The sequence below is a fragment of the Protomyctophum parallelum genome (assembly GCF_964188405.1).
Source record: "Protomyctophum parallelum genome assembly, chromosome: 19".
In the NCBI taxonomy this organism is placed as follows: Eukaryota; Metazoa; Chordata; class Actinopteri; order Myctophiformes; family Myctophidae; genus Protomyctophum; species Protomyctophum parallelum.
This window is the reverse complement of record NC_139717.1, coordinates 36,087,365-36,110,609: the sequence shown is the minus strand read 5'-3', so window position 1 is coordinate 36,110,609 and position 23,245 is coordinate 36,087,365. Positions and strand designations below refer to the sequence as shown.

Below are 23,245 nucleotides of genomic sequence, written 5' to 3'. Positions count from 1 at the left end.
TAAGTGTTTTTAAAGTTTTTTTAAGTTAAGTTTTTTTGTGTTTTTTTAAGTTTAAGATTTTATTTTTAAGTTAAGTTTTTTGAAGTTAAGTGTTTTTAAAGTTTTTTTTTAAGTTAAGTTTTTTCTTTTTCATTTTAAGTTAAGTTTTTTTTTTAAGTTAAGTTTTTTTTAAGTTAAGTTGTGTGTGTGTGTGTGTGTGTGTGTGTGTGTGTGTGTGTGAGTGTGTGCGTGCGTGTGTGTTTTGTGTGATACAGCTGCGCCCTCTGGTGGCGGGTGGGTGGTGTAACAGCGGGACAGACACACACACACACACGGACACACAGACATGATCTGCAGGGTCTCATAGTTAGTGCTCAGTGCGTTCGCAAATAGTATAGAATTTTATATCACACCCAACAATGATGTAGTCTACATAAACTTGTATCAGTATAAACTCAGAACTGTACAGGTCTGATGCTGCTGACAGTTAAAACTGAATCATCAAAGTGAGAATTTAAAAGATTTATGTCCTACCCAGGATTTGAAACCAGTGTTTTGGACAAATGAATATATACAACTTGAAAGTATAGATGCTGCAAACATATGGCTGTCAAGTGAGTTACCACTACACGTGATGACTCACATGATGCAATGAGAGGCATTTATCTTACCACAGAACAAATGTGTTTTGTCCATTGTGTTGCATGGTCTTCTCTCTGTGAAACATCTGATACAGGAACACATTTGCAGCTGGTTGAACTCCCAGCGCTCTGCTTTGGGAGGTAATTATCTTACCAATGGATTTCATCCATTGCCTTGCATGCTTTTCAGTGAAAGATTAAAGCTAGATACAAACTTTGAAAAACTCGACACTCGAACCGAATTCAGCTGTATGGTCCTAGCGCCCAGGTTACCTATATGATACCTACATCAGTAGTTCTCAAACAGGATCCTCAAATTGATACCGTATATTCTTTAAAAAATTATAGAAAATTACATATTCTCAAAATTAGCAGATGAACAATGCGCTGTGAGCTTGTATACATGCTATTTCGAATAGCCAATGCAAAATTCTAAAATGACACAGATGCTTTCCCAGTTTGAATGGGTTAATTGAAAAAGGTTACACAGTATGATATTAACGTGTGCAGTGAACTCTCTATAATGAAAAGTGTTAAAAGGTGAGCTGTCGAAACCCCAGCGACTGCCGTGTTGATGATAATAGTAAATGGTGCATTTACATAGATTGTGCATTACATTAATCCATTCACACACATATTCATGCACCAATCGTGGAGGAAACCATGCAAAGCACAAACCTGCTCATGGGGAGCAATTAGGGGTTCAGAGTACACTTCGACACTAACTCTGAGGGAGACCGGGATCGTACTGGGAACATTTCGGTTACCAAGCGGCCACTCTACCCCCGACCCTGAGCCACATCATTCGAAATACTATACAGCTTGTGCAAGGAGTCAAGGACACGCTGTGATTGGCCAGTGCACTTGTGGAGGGACACCCTGCGATTGGCCAGTAGCCACTTTGAGTGTGGGAAACACTCACCAGAAAATTATTTACAATTCTGTGCCACAACTCGAACGGCCCTGAGTCGGCTAAATCGAACTCCGCAACGTTCGGCACGGCAACTTGCTCGCTTTAGCTTGCTCGGTGGTGCTTCACGTAGATCAGGTTTGCTTGATACGGCGGCGTCCGTCGCGGTCAGAATCGACCAGTTGCAGTTGTTGTAGGCGAGAGGCACTTCCGCAACAATTACAATTTAGGCATTTAGCAGACTCTCTTAATCCAGAGCGATTTACATTAAGCAAGAACAAAAGCATGGCAATACATCACATACATAAAAAGTAGTTATCATGAAACATGCGTAAGATAATAACGTAACAGTGGAATATCTATATAATGAAACTATACAAACTATACATATTATAAACTATACTATACTATACTATAAAGTGCTATGACTACATAAAATGCAATTCTAGTGCTGTCTACGTAACATGCTATAAGTCTGTATAAAAAGCTATCTAAGTCTACATAAAGTGCTACCTAAGGGGCTAGGGCAAGTGCTATGGGCCATGATGGAGTCTGAAAAGGTGGGTTTTCAGACTCCCGCGGAAGATTGGGAGTGAGGCTGCAGTTCTGATTGGGAAGTGCATTCCATAGTTTTGGAGCCAGAAGGGAGAAGTTTGGGAAGTGTGGAACGTTGTCCCGGCGGTTTTAGTGAAGGTACTTCCAGCTTCCCTGGGTTGGCTGATCTGAGTATGCGGGAGGGTTTGTAGGGTTCGATCATACTTGCAAGATATGGAGGAGCCGTACCTTTGGTTGCTTTGAATGCCAGCATCAGTTTTGTATTCTGTGCGGGCAGCGACCGGGAGCCAATGGAGGGAGCGTAGGTGGTGTATAGTATTCAGCACGTCACCCCTAAGCCACTGCCGCCCACATACTACTAATGTTGATGAGATGTCATGCAACCTCTGGTACAACCAGGTCACAGTTTTTGGCAAATTAAACTTACCAAAGTAAGTAATATACAAAGATATCCAATCCTATGCCTCACCACTAGTTTATACCATCGGTTGTACCATACGTTTCATGATACATTGTGTGATCTGGGTATGAGTGATGCATTGTGGGTCGGGATGAGTCCACTATATAAAATTGTTTAATAATAATCACTATGGCAGCATGCACAAGAAATATGATGCATATTGGCCTAATAGTTTGCATTCGTAGTTTCAGACAGACGTGTTTGCGCTCGCGCACGCACGCACGCACGAGCACACACTTGCTCTCCTACTCTCAGATATAGCTAATAGTAAATCAAAGCAGCAGTATCTGTCAAACTTGGAGCCAGTTGTAGTTCTTAACTTAACCACATCTAATATCACACTCACTGCTCACTCTTGTTCACACCAACCACACACTGTACTTGAACAAGTAAATATAGAAAAGACATCTGCTACAGGCGGAAAAACATGTAGATTGGGTTAAATTACCTGCAAACCTGCAATTATTTTATTACTTAATATGCTCCAACCTTTGGCTCTGTAACTAATTTAGGTAGTCAGAATTCACTTGTACAGAAGATAACAACTATTGTACGTTTTCCGATATCTGTATAATTAACTTGAAATTCTGTGCACATTTACAGTAAGGCACCTGACATTTGATGGCATTGGCAGTTTAAACAAAAATAAATGTACAGTCATAGTTTACACTGGTTAGCCTAATTTGCCATGTAGTGAAAACAATGCCCATAGCCCCTTGACCCAAGAAGTGCAATTTAGTGAAGGCACCACTTATAATTCCAGAAACAAACAGACACACTACATAAAGACTCACAAAAGTTAAATTAGCTGCTCTCAATTTAGAAACACTGAAGCTGACATGAAACAATATATATAACACCTGCTGTTTTGGGAACAATAAGCTGTACTGTGTGTGAACATAATTTAAAGACCAACACATAAGTCACAAAGGTTAGGAAATTCAGGATTAAAGATAGGCTGCGATGGAGCTTAGACTGTAGTGAACTAAGGCTGTCTAAGAGAATGCCATTGTTTAATAGACCAAATTGTCTCAGTAGCCAAAACTGTGAAACTCACTTAAATTACAGTCATCAAATATAAAATAACTATAGTATTTCAGTATAGTATTTCAACACCCTTGGGCCTTGTGCAATACATCTGTGTTAATTTATCAATTTGTAACACTCTGAGCGGTATTTGTAGACTCTCAGAGTAAAATTAATACACAGTCAGGTTTACACTGTGTACACATCTTGGTTTGTTCCAGTCCATCTCACTGAATGGGGGTGCAGTCGGGACGGGGAACACCATAGTGGAGTACGCCTGGGCCAGAGGCTCTGCTCTGGGTTTCAGGGCTGCCTCGGGTGGATACGGTACTGGAGCTGCTGCTGGTACCAGGAGGGGACTCTCTCTCAGGCTGTTCCCAGGGATGGACCACTCTGATTGGGTGGTGGAGACGATGAGCATCCAGCATCTCAAGGAGCAGGTCATACAGAGGCACTTTGTTCTTGCACTTCATGCTGTATAGGTGCTCCATGCCTTTGTTACTGCCATAAAGAAGACAAGGATTTATTGACTCATACACTCATATATAAATCATATGTGACCAGATTTGACGGAGAGACTGCCATTGGAATTTTCTTTGTTCTTTCACGTCATATGAAAGCAGGGAATCATATAGCTTCAAATTGACATATTGGTTTTGGAGATATGGCTTATAGAGTAATGTCTTGCAGAAAACAGCGAGTTGAGAAAACAGGCTTGAAAGGTTCACTTCTGTGGTCTCTAACATTACACCTTGCTACATGTTTAAGCATTTATTTCATATTTACATGTCGATTTCAGCTCTGACACTTATTTCAGACATGCTCTAGTACAGGGTTCCCCAATTACTTTTCCTCAAGGGCCATATTTTGACTACGGTACCAGGTTGGGGGCCGAGTCGGCACGCGCGAGGTCGAGGTCTTGCCCTGAAATTAATGTTCAGGGCAAGACCCCATTTGAAAAGGACCCTCAGTTTGACATGCAGAGGCTACTGACCCCAATTGAATGCCATTTATATCTGGGACCCCCCCCCCCCTCCCCCCCGTTTTTTTTAAACGAGTTAATAGCACAGGCAGACTCTTTACATACTAGAGTCTAGTATGTGAAGAGTCTGCCTGTGCTATTAACTCGTCCTAAAAAAAAGAAAAAGTTTTTCTCTTGTTAAAAGCTGTAATTTGCGCGATGGCAGTCTCTCAGTCAAATCTGGTCGCATATGGTCATTATCCTTAGCAACAAAAAAGGGGGGAGGGGCATAAAGAATGGACATAGAATGGTTTGCCCTTCTCAAACTCAAACTCTTTAGTCTGGCTTTAGTTTTCTCACTGAATTCCCGTGTTTCCATTACACTCAGCACACTCAGAAATGTATGGAAGCATATTATTATTAATGAATAATTATTAATAATAATAATTATTATTATATTGCTTTTTCCACTTAACTAACAGGCCAATGTCAATTTCCAGAGTTGCTTTTCAGTCTGTCGATGCAGACTAAACATCCTGCCTTTGGATTAAGTCAAAGACCTAGCATGCCAGCTTTAACTCACACTCTTTATTCCCCACCATACCGCAAACCACTGAAACAAACTAAGAATAGAGCCATGGTTATTGTCACGGGGCAACGCAAGCCCTATATACATATATACATAACACTGCTCCCTATAACATGAAAGGACTAATGTTTTAAACTTGTGTGTTGGGATTTAAATGTTCACTGATAGTTTGCTAATTTGCTCTCCTGCACTGCTGGTGGCATTTCCCTTGAGTAGGAAGGGGCCAAGTGCTATGCAGGAGAAGGGTGTTTCTTATGCTTTCTTATATTTAATCATTGAGTGTTCATGCTGATTTATACTTATAATGCTTCATGCTGATTTATACTTATAATTGTAATGCATTATTGAGAATGTTTAGGTTACTTTTATGCAAGGGATTATTTATGGGATTATTTATTATTTAAGTATTTGAGAAGAAATGTACGTGCTAATTGAGTCTGTGTCCAGGATCCACTCCTATTTAAAGGAGGCTGCAGGGACAGGCTAGTTAGTTAGATGTGGGCAATTACACAGGTAACATCCCTGAGGGAGAGCTACAGGGCCTTGTGTGATCAAGGTACAGCCTGAAGTTCTTATCCAGTTGGGTTTAGTAAATTAGTGTTTGCTCAAGTGTTTATTTCATTTCGTAATTTTTCAATTTATGGCCAGTATTTAGTTTTGCTATTTGAATTGTCTTTTGCACTGAAAACTGTCTGGAGTTTGGGAAATAAAAAACCCTTTAAATGACCATAGGGCCAATATGATAGTAAGTCAATATGATAGTATAGTGATAGTTCAATTAGATATTGTCTGTATGTCTTTTCCAAATGTTCCAATACACCAACGATCATTGCAGCTCGACCAAATCAACCTACTCAACAACCTACTGTTGTTGCTCTGGATTAAGAGCGTCTGCTAAATGCCTAAATTGTAATTGTAAATTACAAGACGAGTTTGACAAATTATCTATAAAACAGACAGAACGACTACTATTAAAAACTAAACAATACTATGAACATGAAGAGAACGCCCGGCAGACTATTATGCCATCAATTTAAACAATCTGCGATACCTGATATCTGGTTTACGCCGGGTACAACCTCCACACCCAGATTATAAATCAGAAATTGAAGGCATATCACACTGAATTAGATACTTCCCAAAGCTCCGCCAAGGTGCAGAAATTGAAATATTTATTTCCTGAAAAATGAACATTTTGGAGTTAGGTGCCCCGTTTCTGCCCGACAGCAGAGATATGATATTGACTAGGCGCGCCGCTCGGGTGTCGCTGTGGAAAAGTGCCTGCCCACCACCATGCAGCTTGTGGGTTTGTATCCACCGTGGTGCATCCGGCTTGGGAAGGCCCATGGACTATTCTGGATAAGAGGGTACCCAGTTCTTCCTCACCTCATGTGCCTTATGTGGGAGAGCAAGAGAAGCAGCTGAGCCTGTCGTCTTGACTTCTGCTGAACCGAGTATCCTGACTGGCCAATGTGATATATCAGAGCATCGGTAATGGTGTCCAACATGCTTTGCACAACTGAGCTGTTATGGAGGGGCTCCATTGTGCCTGTGCAGAAGGAGAAGGCACCTGAGAGAGGGGGAGAGAGAGAGAGAGAGAGAGAGAGAGAGAAAACTCATAACAGTATCCAACATCCTTATGTCCCTCTGTTCTGAAGAAGAGCAGCTGGGGAAACTTCTGTCCCGTGTAGCACAATTTTGTCATTATGGCTACAGCAGCGCGTAAAAGTAAATGATCCCCGAGCACACACACTCCCCCTTCAGACACACATACACATCAGATCCAGAGACAAGTATCACCTGCAATACTCGGTTTTTATGCTTCCAGACATGATGGGTTCATCTCAAATGATTATAACTATTAACTACAGATATACATTTTAGGCGATCATCTGAAATATAATTCCTCGTTCTCTGATTGGCACTGTAGACCTATTGTCTGACATGATAGAAATAGTATGTAGCACAAGTTAACAAGCATGTTGAATCAAGCATTAGGTTCGTTGAGTCAGGTCTGATCCATTCGGTTACATCTGTACACTTTGAGAGTGAAATCAACACTGAGGATTTGACTGTGTGTGCACTCATGCACTGCACGGCAGACATGAATGAAAGTACATGTAAGTGAGTAGAGTCCATATTGATGTAGTTAGTGTTGCCCACACAGTAATGAAGTGCACAACAGGCCACATCAGTTGTGTCACTGTCATCCTGGAGGCATTTCTGTCTTTTTCCATTACTCATACAGAATGCCTTTAATCTCCAAGATTAACTATGACCGTCTCCGTTGTCTCATGTTGCCAAGGGAACAGTTATTGGGTTTACTGGCGATACAGGCCATTTGAGAACACTCTGTTCGACTAATGTACTTCTGTGGCATTCGGAACTACACTCCTGTGGGCGTAGTTTGACACAGTGTGCATTATTGTTATACAGGAACACAAGCAAAATGATAAGGTGACTATGCATACAGCAGATATTAAACTAAAAGAGCAATTGTTTAGAATTAGGTATGTGGATCCACTCTCCACTGTCATATTGTCAGCATCAGCTGTCTGTGAAATAAGGCATGGGAACCCCTGGTTTAAAAGCTGGCAATATGACAGTGACAGAGTTTCATACTGTAACTCCAATTGTTTTTGCCATAGTCTCAAATAGAAAAGTGTTGGCATGCCCAAAATAGAGATGCCAGGTCGAAAGTGTTTAAATAGCCACAAATGTTTGTACAATAGTCACACACACACACACACACACACACACACACACACACACACACACAGTTTAACTCACCAGCATTGAGCAGGATGATGGCTTTGAGACAGACAAACTCCTCAGCCTTTAATTGGAGCATACGAAAGCGTGAAACTGTGGCCAATAGCATGTCAAATATTTCAGCCATGCCCTCCACACAGTCCCCTTCGCTCCTGTAACAAATGAACATAACAAAATCTGTGTAAAAAACACTTAGCCACATGATCCCTACCTCTATTGCAATTGATGGGTATGTCATAATAGGCAAAGATTCTGTGAAAACAGCTCACAACGATATATTTACTTGCTCACAACGATCAGCTACTGTCGGTGAAGAGATTTGGTGTACAGGGGAACAGCAGGGGACCAAGTATATACCACTGTCGGACCCCGGTCAACAAAGTATATAGGTTTAAATCACATGAAGTCCAGAGGGTCTGGGTAGCACAGTCATGTGAGAAAAAACGGAACGGGGGGACGCCCGATTTTCCGGCGCGGGAGGCCTTGAAGAAAGCTGAAAATCTTTTACCAGAAAGAAATAATGGCCCTGGATGTCACTGTGATTTAAACATGATGGGAGGAGATGGATAATATCCGCTGCGTGAGGCTCCAGATGAAGCCAGACGGCACAGAGCACAGAAAAGTCGTCAACGCTCACCCTCAGCATTTTAGCCATCATCATGTCCAATTCGGGAGGACACTCATATGGAGCACATTTTTACAGGTAATATTCTCTTACGTCTCTGGATCAAATGGGTCCATCACGCACAACAGAGAGTAAAAGCACCCTCTGCCTCGGTCTGTCTCTCACATCCTCTCTTTCTCTAGTTTTGGTGTGTTTACTTTGAACTGGGGGAAGAACAGGCTGTGCCTGCAAAACAACTATGTCTCCCCACACTCTGTCTCTCTTTCTCGGCTTGCCTCCCTTCCCGCTGTCTCTCCAACGTTTCCATAATTGTGCATTGAGATTTTGATTAAAATCTCTGCATTGGTTGCCAGCTCAGAAGTATAAAGCTGAGGTGATATTCCAGGTTAGAGTGGCTCTTTTCTCATCTCCATGTGGAACACATCATTACTCTCTGAAAGACCCCCATTACATAAGGCACAATGACTTACTGATGCACATAGGGATGAGAGGCATTAACCCCTCCAATGCATGACTTTTGAAGATTACGTGATATGTCAGCCAAGTCTATGGGATTTACTACTGGGTGGGGGGGGGGGCAGCGGATTTCTTCCTTCTATGCATGAGTAGTTCAAGCTGCTTCTTTTCATGGGGGGGAGTTTCCCCGGCCGGACGTAGCGCATGGAAGGAACACGTTATTCTGACAAGTTCCTTTCCCCTCCGTCAGGCGCCCCGGCTGGCCAGGGGGAGGCAGTTTAGAGACCAGGATTACTGCATGTTTTTGTGAGGGTACTACCTACCCTAGGGGACACAGGGAGAACATGCAAACTCCACACAGAAAGGCCCTTTCGCCAACACCGCCTCAGGTATGGGCACTGATGACGCGGAGGAGAGAACACGCCCCCAGCGCCCACAGCGTCCCCAGCGGGAATCGAACCCAGGATCTTCTAGCTGTGAGGCGACAGCACTACTGACTGTGCCACTGTTGAGTCTTTTTACAAATTATATATTACGTGAGGCGACAAATTATGAACAGAACCAGTATCTTTTTGTATTGGCCAGTTGTGGCTGACCACCATCTAAAATTAAATGAAGATGACAAAACGTACAAATATTTTTGCCAATCATTAAAGCAACCATTAATTGATTGATTGAATCTAAAATATCGGAGTTGGAACCTGAGACCTTGACCAGCCCCATTTTCCCGCTGGGCTTAAGAGGTTTTAAATGGCTTTACGTTATCAATAGTACTGTAATAATTACGATTAAAATCTCCATGTTCCTTGTTTACCCGGGCAGCGCTGGTTGGCAGGTATACATCAATACAATTTTATTATACCGACATGTTTGTGCCAGCATGGGTGATTAGATTTATTTCATGATCACCTATTATCTTGATTGTTTAAACATGCTATGGTCGATAACAGGCTCGATAAGCCCGAAGCTTATTTGATACCGGGTAAATTTGTTATCGAGTTTGTTCAGGTATCGGGTTTCGAGCTCCATCCCTACTCGCACGGTGCAAAATGGAGAATCTACAGTAGCTACGTTTATATGGATTGATTGATTGAAATATTTATTAACAGTTTGCAGAATTACAGTACAATTCAAGCACAACTCATGAACTCAATACAAAGACTGTTAACTGTGAGTGGACAACCCAATAAAGCATTACACATGCTTACAAGAGGGTCCACCTTGTTCAATTCATCAAAGACAGATACAGTATATTCCACTTATTCAGGCTGCTCATTCAAAATAAAAAATGCTCATTTGAACACCTCAATTAGAATAGAATACTCAATGCCGGTCTGACCCAAATAAATTTTCATCCGGGTTTGGAGGGGTGGTATAAACCGTTTGAATCGGGATATATTTAACATATAAACACTTTATTCCAAACGCTCCTGAGAGTTTGGAATACATTATTTTACACATGTCTGCCCATGTCTAAAGTTATATTCTGAATGAATGCTTTGGTCATTGTAAACGCACGAGGAACGAGGAACAGGTTCAGGTTCCATGAAAACAGTTGGGTATGAATCTCTGTTTGGAATGAATTAATTCTGAATGAATAGATATTGTCCATATTATGCTACCTGTCCAGGATGAGGTCCTGTGCGAAGATGAGCTTGCCAGGTGACTGGATGGACCTCCAGACGAGGCCGATCATCAGAACCTCCAGCCAGGAGCTCTCAAGCAGCTGCACCTGGTCATGGAGTGAGAGGTCCAGGAAACCTGAAAGGCGTGCGCATGCACGCACACGCACACGCACGCACACACACACACACACACACACACACACACACACACACACACACCATAAGTGCCTAGGCAAAATTATTTATAAAAAGTTCAAACTGATCAAACTGATGCATGCTGTAGTCATTGTACCTTTGGTGGTAACGTAGCTGCAAACGTTCTGCAAACCTTGTTGCTAGCATATAGTGCCTTATCGCTAGCACTCAGCTGTCTCAATTCACCTCTAATTACCATAATTTCTCTCTCATTGTTGCCATCTCCACATTGGACCTCTCGCAATTAAAACGGTGTGCCTTTGGGGTTTTATTGACACATGGTCCTAAATTAGAAATTACATTTAGGCTCTATGGGGTGCCTGCAAATTGGACAAACAAACCTTTCAAAGGTGATGAGTGCAATTACCACCCCAGAATGCAACAGTGTGTTTACGCGCGTGTGCACACTAGTTTTGACTTCACTCAGTTTTTTGTTTTTTTCGTTTTGACTTTTTGTTTTCAATTTCAGGTTAGTTTAAATTCTATTTAAATTTTTAAGTTTTAGTTTTCATTACTTTTTTGTAACTTTTTTCCACCCTAAAACATGATCATCATCAGGTATTATTATATAAGGAGGAAGATGTTTTTCAATAAAGCGTACAGTATTTGTGGACACACCCACCAGTTCATTAAGTATGCCTGGTTTGCCTGGCATGTGCCTGGTGGGTGGTGATGATCCACCTGAACTGAAGCCACACCCAAGTTTTATTTATTTATTTTCCCCAGGGACCACCTGCAATACCTTCGAGGACCACCAGGGGTCCGCGGACCCGGTCTAATGGACGATTTGCAATCCTTGTTCAAATCCTCCTGCCACCACGATTTTTTCAACAACCGCAGACTTTTTTATTCATTGGACAATATAATAGTTTTTGGATTAAGGTTGGTGAGGGATACATTAAAAAGACTGGATTAAGGTTGGTGAGGGATACATTAAAAAGACTGGATTAAGGTTGGTGAGGGATACATTAAAAAGACTGGATTAAGGTTGGTGAGGGATGCATTAAAAAGACTGGATTAAGGTTGGTGAGGGATGCATTAAAAAGACTGGATTAAGGTTGGTGAGGGATGCATTAAAAAGACTGGATTAAGGTTGGTGAGGGATACATTAAAAAGACTGGATTAAGGTTGGCGAGGGATACATTAAAAAAACTGGATTAAGGTTGGTGAGGGATGCATTAAAAAGACTGGATTAAGGTTGGTGAGGGATGCGTTGCTCCCGTGCTTGCGGTTATGTTTAGGTTAGAGTTAGAGATAGGGTTAGTATTCAACACAGAGCTGTACATTAATTTAAAATGTCGGTAGGGCAGAATTAACGACCCCCAGAGGGGAATAAATGTCATGGCATCAGTAGCTAAATTGAATATTAGTATTTGTGTGTGCGTGTGACGATATTTATACTTAGGTCCAAGTTTATCCATTAGAGCAGGGCTATAGTGTATAATAATTAATAAACTGTACAGTGCTGTTGTTTAAGTGTAGCGAAATTAATAGCACAGGCGAAAGATTAATAGGGTACTTGAAATACTTTGCTGCCCATTTTTTAATCACAGTCTCTGATGTAAAATAAATATATTCATATTAGAAAATGTAATATTTATCGCTCGCGACATCACATGCATTGCCGGTTACAACTAACCCGTTGGCCGGGTTAAAACTCACCTGTGGCTCACGACATGCGTGGCAGGTTAAAACTAATCTGTGGCTCCCGAGATGCATGACAGGTTAAAACTAACCCTGGTAGAATGTCACAAGCAAGGCTCTGATTGTTTTGATACAACAGAGTTAGAGTTACATTACTACCCAAAACCCAAACCCTAAACATAACCTCACAGGAAGCCACAGGTTAGTTTTAACCTGCCACGCATGTCGGGGGCCACATATTAGTTTTAACCTGCCACACATGTCGGGGGGCCACATATTCGTTTTAACCTGCCATGCATGTCAGGGGCCACATATTAGTTTTAACCTGCCACGCATGTCGGGAGCCACAGGTGAGTTTTAACCCGGCCACGGGTTAGTTGTAACCGGCCATGCGTGTGATGTCGGGAGCGATAGTGCTGTCGGAATGCCTGTCGGACTGTAAGTATGTCTAACCAACGTATGCACCCCCATTACTGTTATACTGTTGTGTGCTACATCTGCTCCCACCTGGCACCTTCTTGGCCCAGGCGATCATGTGAACCAGCTCCTTGTCAGCCATGCTGGTGAGCAGCGTCATCATGGTGACTTCTGTGTAGGGTCGGCTCACCTTCTGACGGGAGCACAACACCGGGGGCTCTGCACCCTGGAGCAGAAGCAGAACCTAGTGGGACGGGGGCAAAAAGGAGTTGAAAGAAACCACCTGAAACCTAGCGTCTGGCTATGTCATATTGGGCGAACATTCGGCAAAAATAGCAGCTATACAAGCTAACAATGCGTTGCAATGTGACGTGTTGTTGATCGGCAAAGATATTTGGGGTTGAGGGAAAAAAAGAGGCGGACCACCAGGTACAGAGCCTTGGAGCACACACCCTGCAGGGTTAAAGGCAGAGAATCAAAGCCAAACAGTTCAAGTGTCTTAACTAGGGTTGGGCGATATATCGGCAATCACATCGATATCGATATACATTTTTAATCGACATCGGTCCGATATGAACAACCGATTGATTGCGTCTGTCTAGTTCAGTGGTTCCCAAAACTTTTCACTTGAAAATATTATGCCAGGAACTCCCATAAGAGAAGACTCGGCTCTAGCAGTGTTTCTCAACCTGCTCAATTTCAAGGACCCCCCGGTTTGACATGCATTAGTCTACGGACCCCCATTTAATGGCATTTCTATCTCTGGGACAGAGATAGAAATTGTATTGTAAAATCTATGTTAATTTAACTCTGAGAGTGTCCATTTGTACACTCTCTGAGTTACAGACCCGTAATGGTCCATTTGGTTCCAAACTATATGATTTAGCTGGGGTCCCCCTAGAACTCCCTCAGGGACCCCTGGGGGTCCCCGGACCCCACTTTGGGAACCACTGGTCTAGCTGCTGCAGAAGTCTGTGTCTGACCGTCATAATGCTGTTAGTGTTTACAAAGAGTCAGGACAGCCTGACTCAGCAGGGAAGCTTACCAGGAAAAGTCGCCAACGTCATTTTCTCTACCCTGCAATTCCAGCCTGCAGATTTGTCACACTGGGTGGCAAACTGCTGTGGAAACTCTAGTGGAATACATTGGCGTCAAGTGGACAAGCATATGAACAAATACTATATCTGAATATCTGAGACATTTATAAAATAAAAGAAGGCATAACACATTATTGTCTGCTGTGTTGCTTTGTGATTTGATGTGAACACTGTGATTTTATAGAGGTTTCCTGTCTGGCAACCAAATCTCGCAATACAACCAAGACAAAAATGATACCTGCCGCTGTTTAGATGCCTCAATAAAATGATTGACTGAGCACATCGAAAAGCAAGTGATTAGAAAACAACCTGTGATGTCTTCTTTTATATTCCTGAACTGATTAAATAGTGTTTGTTCACGAGCTAGTCCAACCAGCTCCATCCCTTGCCATGTATTTCATGTAACTTCCGGTGCAAGGTTTGCCACCGATGAGTGTCACAGCGCATCCCCAGCATCCAGTTGTGACTTCACGTCTCTTCCTTTCATTACTTTCCTTGGTCAACAGTGCTTTCCTGATGTTTCCCTACCTGCTTTATATGACATGGTAGCCAGCCACACATACATACATTGTTGAACAGCAAATTGTGCTAAATACTGTATTTATTCATGATGGTAGTATCAGTATACTGCCTGCTTGCTTTTGTGGTAAACTAATCACCAAAACAAACAGGGATGGCATGGCATGTGCGTCTTTGGCCAGGGTTGCCAGATTTTGTGCTGAGAGAGAAACAAGCAATCAGGTCTATGAAAATAAGTCTAAAATAAGCAACTAGGGGCCACACTGGCCCCCAATATTTTAAAGCAACTTTAGAGACCCAACACAGATCACAGACATACACTGCCCAGTTCATTGAGGGGAAAATATGAAAGCTGAATTAATAATAAATAGCTTAACATAAAAACAAACTAAAATAATGACATCCAAGTGCATCGTTTGGGAGCCGACAGACATCAACGACAGATCTGTTACATGTCTGCTCATGAGGGGCCGCAACAGCACAAGCCGAAAAAAAAGCTCAACACAATCAGTCGCGGGCATGTGCAAGAAATGAGCATGCGCGTGACAATTTCACAGAAACGCGCCCACGTAAATACGCTTGGGTTGTCGCCCCTCGACTCCTCCGCTCATAAAAAAAGCGCAGGTCTCATTGAAAATTAATTACTAGTCACGTTAATCACTGCCCATCTGAAAAGAGCTTCAGTGTGTTTGCGGTGGCACCTGGTCAGGGGCCATGAGGATTTCTGAAGCTCTTCCCCCTCTTCCTTCTCCCTCCGCTCTTCCTCTTGGGCTGTTGTATCTCCTCTCGTCCAGAAGGGGCCCTGAGGCTCTGTTCTCTACCTCTCTAGAGGGCTTTTCTCTCTCAACAGTGCCACTCCGCCGCTTGTCACGTCGCATACGACTCCCACGGTCTTTTCGCATACCTGCAATGTGGTGATAAGACATTCACCATATATATATTGTCCCTTTCAGGTGGAAACCTTGTATGTCCAAAACTGTTACTTTTCAGAAAATGAAAGGCCAGACACACTTAACCATGTTCAGTTTCATAGTCAAACTTAAAAACATGGTGAAAATAGCCGATCTATAAGCTCACAACACGCGTTATGAGCTTGTAGATTGGCTAATTTTGCTAACTTTGGGTGACACTCTTGGAGTCTTGTATGGTACAGTAGGGCATTGATTTACGAAAACATTAAAAATTAAATACAAACTAGAAAAAGTGCCCCCCCCCCCCCACAGGTCTCCACCAGGCCAGGTCAGGTTGTGGCCTCCTGGTGGCGCTATAATAAGCCAATGTGAAAAGGGTGCCATTTCTTCTTACGCCTTTGATGGCAATTGGATGATTTGAGGCATTTTGTTCCAAAAATGTGTTTTGCAAAAATCCACCTGTTGGTGGCACCATAACAGGCCAATGTGAAAAGGGTGGGACATATTCCTCAGCCTAGTAGGAAAGTCGCGTTCATGATTTGAGGCTTTTTGTTCAAAACGGGCCAATCCTGCAAACTTTGAAAGCCAATGTTAGCCAATTAGGATGGAATATGAAATATCGGACAGATCCATCTTGAGCACATGACTATAGAGATACGCCACTCCTGGTGGCGCTATAAAAGACCGTTCTGGAAAATGTGGGGTAGAGGTTCATCGTTGGCATCTAGGGAGTGTGTGTGTAAATTGTGGCATCGACCGGGTTAACAGTGCCAGAGATTAGCTGTACACAGACGGACGGACACACGGACCGACGGACCGACAGACGCATGCACGCACGCACGGACGGAGTGCAAAACATACTCTCTCCCCATGCCTTCGGCCTGGTGGAGACAATAAAATGTTGAAATACGGAGATTAGTTTCCGTCCGACAGCAATGATAGGCCTACGCATATTAGAGACAAGAAGTAACATACGTGTGAGCACACAGGCATAGTACAAATGCACATGAACCACTACATGAATACTAACCTCGTGTCACCAGGCTTTCCACCTTGGAGTTTAGGAAAGCTTGGTCTGTGTTACTTTGTCGTGTGAGCGGATGATATCTTACGTCATGTTGTAGTCATTGTTTTATAGTCATCAGGCCGGAACCCTCAAACCAGAACTTACTTTCCCTCAAATCAGAAAGAACAATACCTTCCCAATAAAAGCGTAGTTTCGCTGATTTCTAAAATACAAAATAAATATAATTGTGAGTGTGCTTTCCAGAGACTATTTAGCGTCTGTATACCTTTGTCATCCCACGGGGACATTCAATTCTCATCGCAGGCTATGAGAGCCTGAGTCACGCTTTTATTTGGAATGTATTATTCTTCCTGAGGACTACACAACAATGAGTACAACATGACGTAAGATATCATCTGCTCTCGACCGGATCATAAACCCAAAAAGGAATGCTGCCCAGGCTACATGAATACAACTACTTATCAGGCCTCCACTGTAACACCCCCACAGCCCACGCATAACTTTGCATCCTGTCCTTGCCGTAGTATCAAAAGTGTATTTAGATTGCTATGTGATTCAAGAGGTATGAAAAACAAAAGTCTGGGTGTGGGCTAATAGGTCGTTGAACTCCAGGAAACCCACTTCAATCAAGGCCACATTAAAGTTAGTCTCAAGCTCTTCTGAATTCAGCAACCGGTAAGCAGGACTGCAATAATGGCAGAATGCTCCATAGATGGCAATTGAACACAAGCAAATGAGGACATTTGTCATCATCCAATCCAACTATTCTATAGAGAATAGAGATAATGATTGTGAGCGATGTGAGCAAGGACTTTTTGGGGTGTTATCCTTTTAGACCAAGTGTTTGACTATCCATCAGTCCATCATTGTCCATCATTTACGTTGACTCGACATATAAAAAAAACATTTGCTTCTCAATTATTTGGAATGAACAATAACAAAAACAATACAATAATCGCTAACAACATAATGGATAGTTGCAGCCCTACTACCCACCTCCTTTCATCATGCCCACTTCACAGCACTTCCTAAGACGACATGCCTGACAGCTCTTCCTTCGGTTTCTGTCAATGGTGCACTGATTGGTTGCTGGGCACATATAGTCATTGTGACCTAAAAAGAGAAATAGCATAATAGCATAATTACCACATAATAGTGCCACATCCAGTCCATCACTCCGAGTAGATTCATGTAATGTAATATGTCATTAGTATGCAGGAACAGTAGTCCAAACCCTTTACAACAACAAAAAAACATTGTATCTGTGCACAATCATTACCAGAGACCGTTGCGACTGTGACTAGTCTTTTGATGGATAAATCCCAAATGTATATATTATTTACATTTCAGAGCATTGCAAGATGATGCACATGAAGCTTTTATGTGCAAAAGAATGTTACATTGAGGTTCCACACCATGTTCTTTGAAAGGTTATATAACACACTATAACAATGACTTTTACAAGGACAGGTAAAAAAAAGTAAGTATGCTGTAACAGTGCACACAGGCTGCAGACATTCAGGTAGTGATTTTTCCTTATTCTACAATGATGAAATGGTTTCAGAATGGAAAACCATTCATCAGAGATGATAAAGAAGTAGTTATAAATCTCGGCCTACCTTGGATGCTCCTCTTGAAGAAGGCCTTACAGCCCTCACAGGACCACACACCATAGTGGTATCCAGAGGCATAGTCACTGCAGACAGCACAGTAGCGTGTCTCTTTGACCATCTCAAATGCCACTGCCCCCGACCCTGAGCCCGCTCCTGGCCCTGGCACTGACCCCACAGCACTGTACGCCTCTGGGCTGTCCGTGGAGCCACAGACGTCCTCCCTTGATGCAGGTTGAAGACTGGACCCTGGGACGATGGGCCTGACACAGTGGATCACATTGTAAATCATTTCATCATTTCACACAATCAAAAAGAACTGCCAAAAAATGGTGGGAAAAAATGCATGCTTAAAAGAAAGGGGTCATTCTCTGACTACTTCCCCTTCAGAATACAGCTTTGATGTGGTAACAGTTTTTGGGCAATTATGGTAACTGGTTGTGACAGCTTCATCGTGAGTAAACAGAGTATGGCTGAACACGGATTGTTGTTTTTTCAACAGCTGCTTCAAGCCCAGGAGTTTTGCTCAGAATTGTATTGAACCCCTTGAGATGCAGCATCTCATTTTAGAGGGGGTCCCATACACAGGGAAAAACATTACATACAGTACAGTGCAGTTACACAAATAGACAGTGCACAATAGACAATACAGACATGTACAGATACAGTTAGCTTGCTCATCCTTGTTGTGACTTTGTACTATCATGGTGTTGTTGCCTAGTGCTGGGCCACCTGTAATTCTTCAGTGTGAGGAAAGAGCCCTTGCATTTGATTGGAATCATGTGCAGTTCTATCCTGAGGGAGAACAGAAGATGCGTCATGTTAGAAGGTTAGGGAGCTGGTCAACGATGAGGGTGGTGAGCTTGTAGATCGGCCATTTACAATAAACATGCGTGCGTGCGTGTGTTTTCTCTGTCATCATTTTCAACACCTCAAAGAAAGCCTGGTGACGTCAACCCTATTTAATTGGGACATCCACAGAGGTTTAAGCCCAGCTGCAAAGATGGAACCGACCACAGTCCGGTCGAGCTTCTAGTAAGAATAAGAATAATTATTATAATAATAATACAATGTTTCATGGTCATGTGTGACTCTGTATTTCTGATAATAATGTGTCTGTAATTTCCCTTCAGTTACATTCTTTGATCTAAATCCAGATACAGTACTCTATCGTGAGACAGTTGTCTTCACAGTCTGTTCAACACCCACATCAAGAACAACACATAGCACATAAGACCAAGACGATACAAAAACATGAGGATCCCACTGCATACAGAACCATCCTCTATCATACATGTACGATGTATACAGAACCAATGCTGCGATGGCTGAGGGGACAAAACTGAAACACATATTTTTCCATTGGTGTATGGATAATAGTAGGTTTTAACTCTGAATTGTATCTAAGACTAGTAAACTTTAATATAATTTGCTGGGGTCCCCAGCAAATTACAAGTTAATTGATACTAATAGAGAATGTACCAATAGTTTCACCGTTATCTGTACTTACTTACAATGCATAGACATACCTTATATCATGAAATATTTCAAATTAACCTGTTTAATTTTATAATTTTAATGATTTATACATTTTTACCCAGATATGTGTATTTACCCATAGAATGCTCAGACATAGAATGATTGTACAAATCTGTAGAATATTTTTTTGAGCGTCACTAGCCCCTCCTATGTCCAGCTTTTAGTGTGTGTGCACAAACACACACACACAAACATTGTGTAACACAAACATTGATGACGAAGGTGAGGACGCAAATTGTGATTGGCCGGAATGATGTATGATGATGTACGATGATAAAAGCGCCTCTCACTTCACACAGATTTCTCTCTGTCTCCACAAGGCCGAAGGCATGGGGAGAGAGTATGTTTTGCACTCCGTCCGTCCGTGTGTGTGTGTGTGTGTGTGTGTGTGTGTGTGTGTGTGTGTGTCCGTCCATCCGTCTGTTACTAGCCAATCTCTGGCACCGTTAACCCGGTCGATGCCACATTTTGTACACACACTCCCTAGATTTGCACACACTCTCCCTTTTTTGAACGTTTTGAACAAAAAGCCTCAAATCATGAACGGAGTTACGGAGCATGTAATTTACGTGACATCTTTCACTGACTTTCCTACTAGGCTTTCACATTGGCCTGTTATAGCGCCACCAACAGGTGGATTTTTGCAAAACACATTTTTGGAACAAAATGCCTCAAATCATCCAATTGCCATCCAAGGCATAAGAAGAAATGGCACCCTTTTCACATTGGCCTATTATAGCGCCACCAGGAGGCCACAACCTGACCTGCCCTGGTGGAGACCTGTGCCCAGAGGGGCACTTTTTGTAGTTTAATCATGTCTTGGAGCTCTGCGATTTTGACACCCCTTTGAGATAAATAAAGATATAATAAAATACTTTTGACATTAGTCATCTGCACTGGGTCTGGCCGAGTATTCTTTCTTGTATATATTATTATATGTCTTTAAATGTCTGGATGAACTGGTATTCACTCTTATTATCTGGATAATAACAGTGAATAATGAATGAATAATTATGCAAAGTTTATCTACATTGAATTAATTCATCATTAATTAAGAGTGAATGCAAGTAAATAATCTATGAGCAACCCAAAAATGACTTCATCCTCCATTAGTGACGGGAGATCATGAGATGTGAACATTTGATGCAAATAGTTTTCACTTGAAAACCGTCAATTATGACAGGCGACCACACACACGCACGCACAAATTAGTGTGTTTTTTGAGAGTGGCAGAGACAAGAGTAATATTTTCCACCCAAGTCAGAAAACAAGCTGTTTGTGCTTCTGTTGTTCTTTTCTCAAGATCCTTATCAAAGTCCTTAATCACTGGCATTAGGACCTGGCCAGGGTTGATCCTTTCATTAAGATAATGATAATATTTTGTAACCGGAGATAAATTACAAAAAAGGAATGTTATATACATACAGTATATACAATGTATATTATACAATAGTTTTTATGAGGAATAGGAGTTTACAAAATAGGTACTAGGTAGTTTAAATTAGTGGAAAGATTTTGCATTATAATACATTATTGTTTGTGTATTAGTCTATGAATTGTATAATCATGTTACAATGAATATCATTTTAGATGTATACTTACATATTGATTGATTGAAGTATTTATTAACAGTTTGTAGAATTACAGTAAATTTCAAGCACAACTCAATACAAAAACTTGGGGGGGAAACAGATTTACCCTTTGTGAGCTACCATATCATTGACGACATGACGTCATGAACCAGAAATATTTTGTCTTGATTTCATTGTCTGTAGCATTTATATAATCAACAAAACACTGTGCCGAAAACGGATTAAACAACTCAGTTCATTTCTGGCAGTGGCATCCATTACCATTCAGCAGAGACAAATGAATGGGGTCAGAATAACTTTCCCTTCTACTCCTACTGTACATCATTTCTAAATTTAGTTCATTTCAAGTTCATTTTCTATTTGAAATGATGTGTGTGTGTGTGTGTGTGTGTGTGTGTGTGTGTGTGTGTGTGTGTGTGTGTGTGTGTGTGTGTGTGTGTGTGTGTGTGTGTGTGTGTGTGTGTGTGTGTGTGTGTGTGTCTTCTGCTGTTGACTCAAGAGGAATGTTGAAGAGGAATGTACAAACTTACCTATAGATGGGTGTTGAGGTGGTCTCCAGATAGTAGGGCTGGCTAATCAGCCCCGGGTTGCCAGGTGGATGCAGAAAGGGGCTGAGCTGGGGGCTGGAGGGTACAAACACAAGTGGACTGGTAGGCCCACTTCCCAGGGACTGAAGGCTGCCATCTGAGGGCGGTCCGTGGGCATCCGAGGGGGCAGAGAAGTAGCCAGTGGTGGAGTGGCTATAGAGAGGAGCCGTGGTGGCGTAATCATACGCCCCTTCCAGGAAGTCCACAGCAGCAGCCCCTCCCGGTCCCCGGCTCTCCTCGGGGTACATGTCGCTGAGGGGGGCGCGTGGCTGCGGTGAGAGTCTCGGGGGGGAAGGGGTCTCCAGCGCTGAAGCAGCTGGGTTGGTCCTGAGACGGAGCACTGGTCCGCGAGGCTGCCTGCGCTGCACCGGGCTCTGGCTGGGTAACATCACAGCACGACAGCTCTGATAAGCTGCATGCTTTACACTGGCTCACCCAATCGTGGGAGGGGGAAAATGAGAGAGGAGTGTTGCTCTCCCCGTCTATTTCTCACTATCTCACTGCTTTATTCTCTCGCCTTCCCTTGTGTTTGTCTCCCCATAGCAGCCTGTTGGGCTGTATAGTTGAAGGTGAGCTCTGGACCTCACCTTCACTCAGTCTTTGCCATATGCCTTAATGACAAGTTATTTCCCTACATTTCCACTACTTGGGGGAAAAGACAAATCTAAAGACTCCTCCCAGCTTGCATATAGACCTTTTCTTTTCTTTTTTAGGAGCAGAGCCTTTACTCTATTTTTTGTTTTGCTCTATCACATAACTGGTGTGGGAGGAAAGCAAGGCATAGAGTCCAAAAAGGAGAGCAAGATACATATCCTATCATTTCATTCCCGTCTTCTGTAAACATAGTAGCTTTTTGTTTTTTATTTTCCACAAAAACACAGTTAGTGCAGACAGCAAGGTTGAAAGCCCCTCTCTGAATACGTATCATTCATTTAGCGGATAGTTGGCGCACTACAGGAATAATTAATGACCAGCCCAAGTCCCGGTAGCCAGACTTATCGAATACACCTGAGACTTTCACACAAATCAAATCACTGTGGAAATTAGATAGATTAAGACTGTTTTCAAACTACAAAGGGGCCTTGCAAAATAAGACAAATCCTACTGTAAGCCCAAGTGATTCCACACTCACCTATTACAGATCAATCATCTTCATTTTGTGTTAAGTCTTTTGAGCGTCGGCGTCGCTAGATGGTATCGGATGAGATAAATCTCTCTAGGTTCTCTGCTTACCCGTCTCACTGCCTTCTGCTTCTGACTCACAGGCATCTAGCTTGGCTAGTTGAACACAATGGGAACGATAGGTTTGGAGAAAAAAAAGAAAAAGAAAAAAAGGATAAACAAATTAAAGATGCTGCCAAATCGATAGTGATGGTGTATTTCAGTGCCAGGTCACCATAACACAGCAAACAGAACATCAGGTCAGCTCTCACTCCAGCAGCCAACGTTACACAATGGCAATTTTAGAAAAGACACATTAATCAGACATTAAATGACTCATATTTCAT

General features: G+C 42.3%; 1 protein-coding gene across 1 annotated transcript; it reads right to left on the bottom strand.

The window, feature by feature from the left end:
• Nucleotides 1–3,279: 3,279 nt before the first annotated feature.
• On the bottom strand, nt 3,280–22,126 carry esr1 (estrogen receptor 1; the record flags this gene model as incomplete). The annotated part of the gene is made up of 9 exons (XM_083790229.1): nt 3,280–4,072; nt 6,508–6,691; nt 7,912–8,045; nt 10,597–10,735; nt 12,946–13,099; nt 15,173–15,375; nt 17,406–17,522; nt 18,029–18,282; nt 21,681–22,126. 9 exons carry the CDS (start codon nt 22,124–22,126, stop codon nt 3,799–3,801), a joined length of 1,905 nt encoding a protein of 634 aa, XP_083646355.1. The 3' UTR covers nt 3,280–3,798.
• Nucleotides 22,127–23,245: the final 1,119 nt, after the last annotated feature.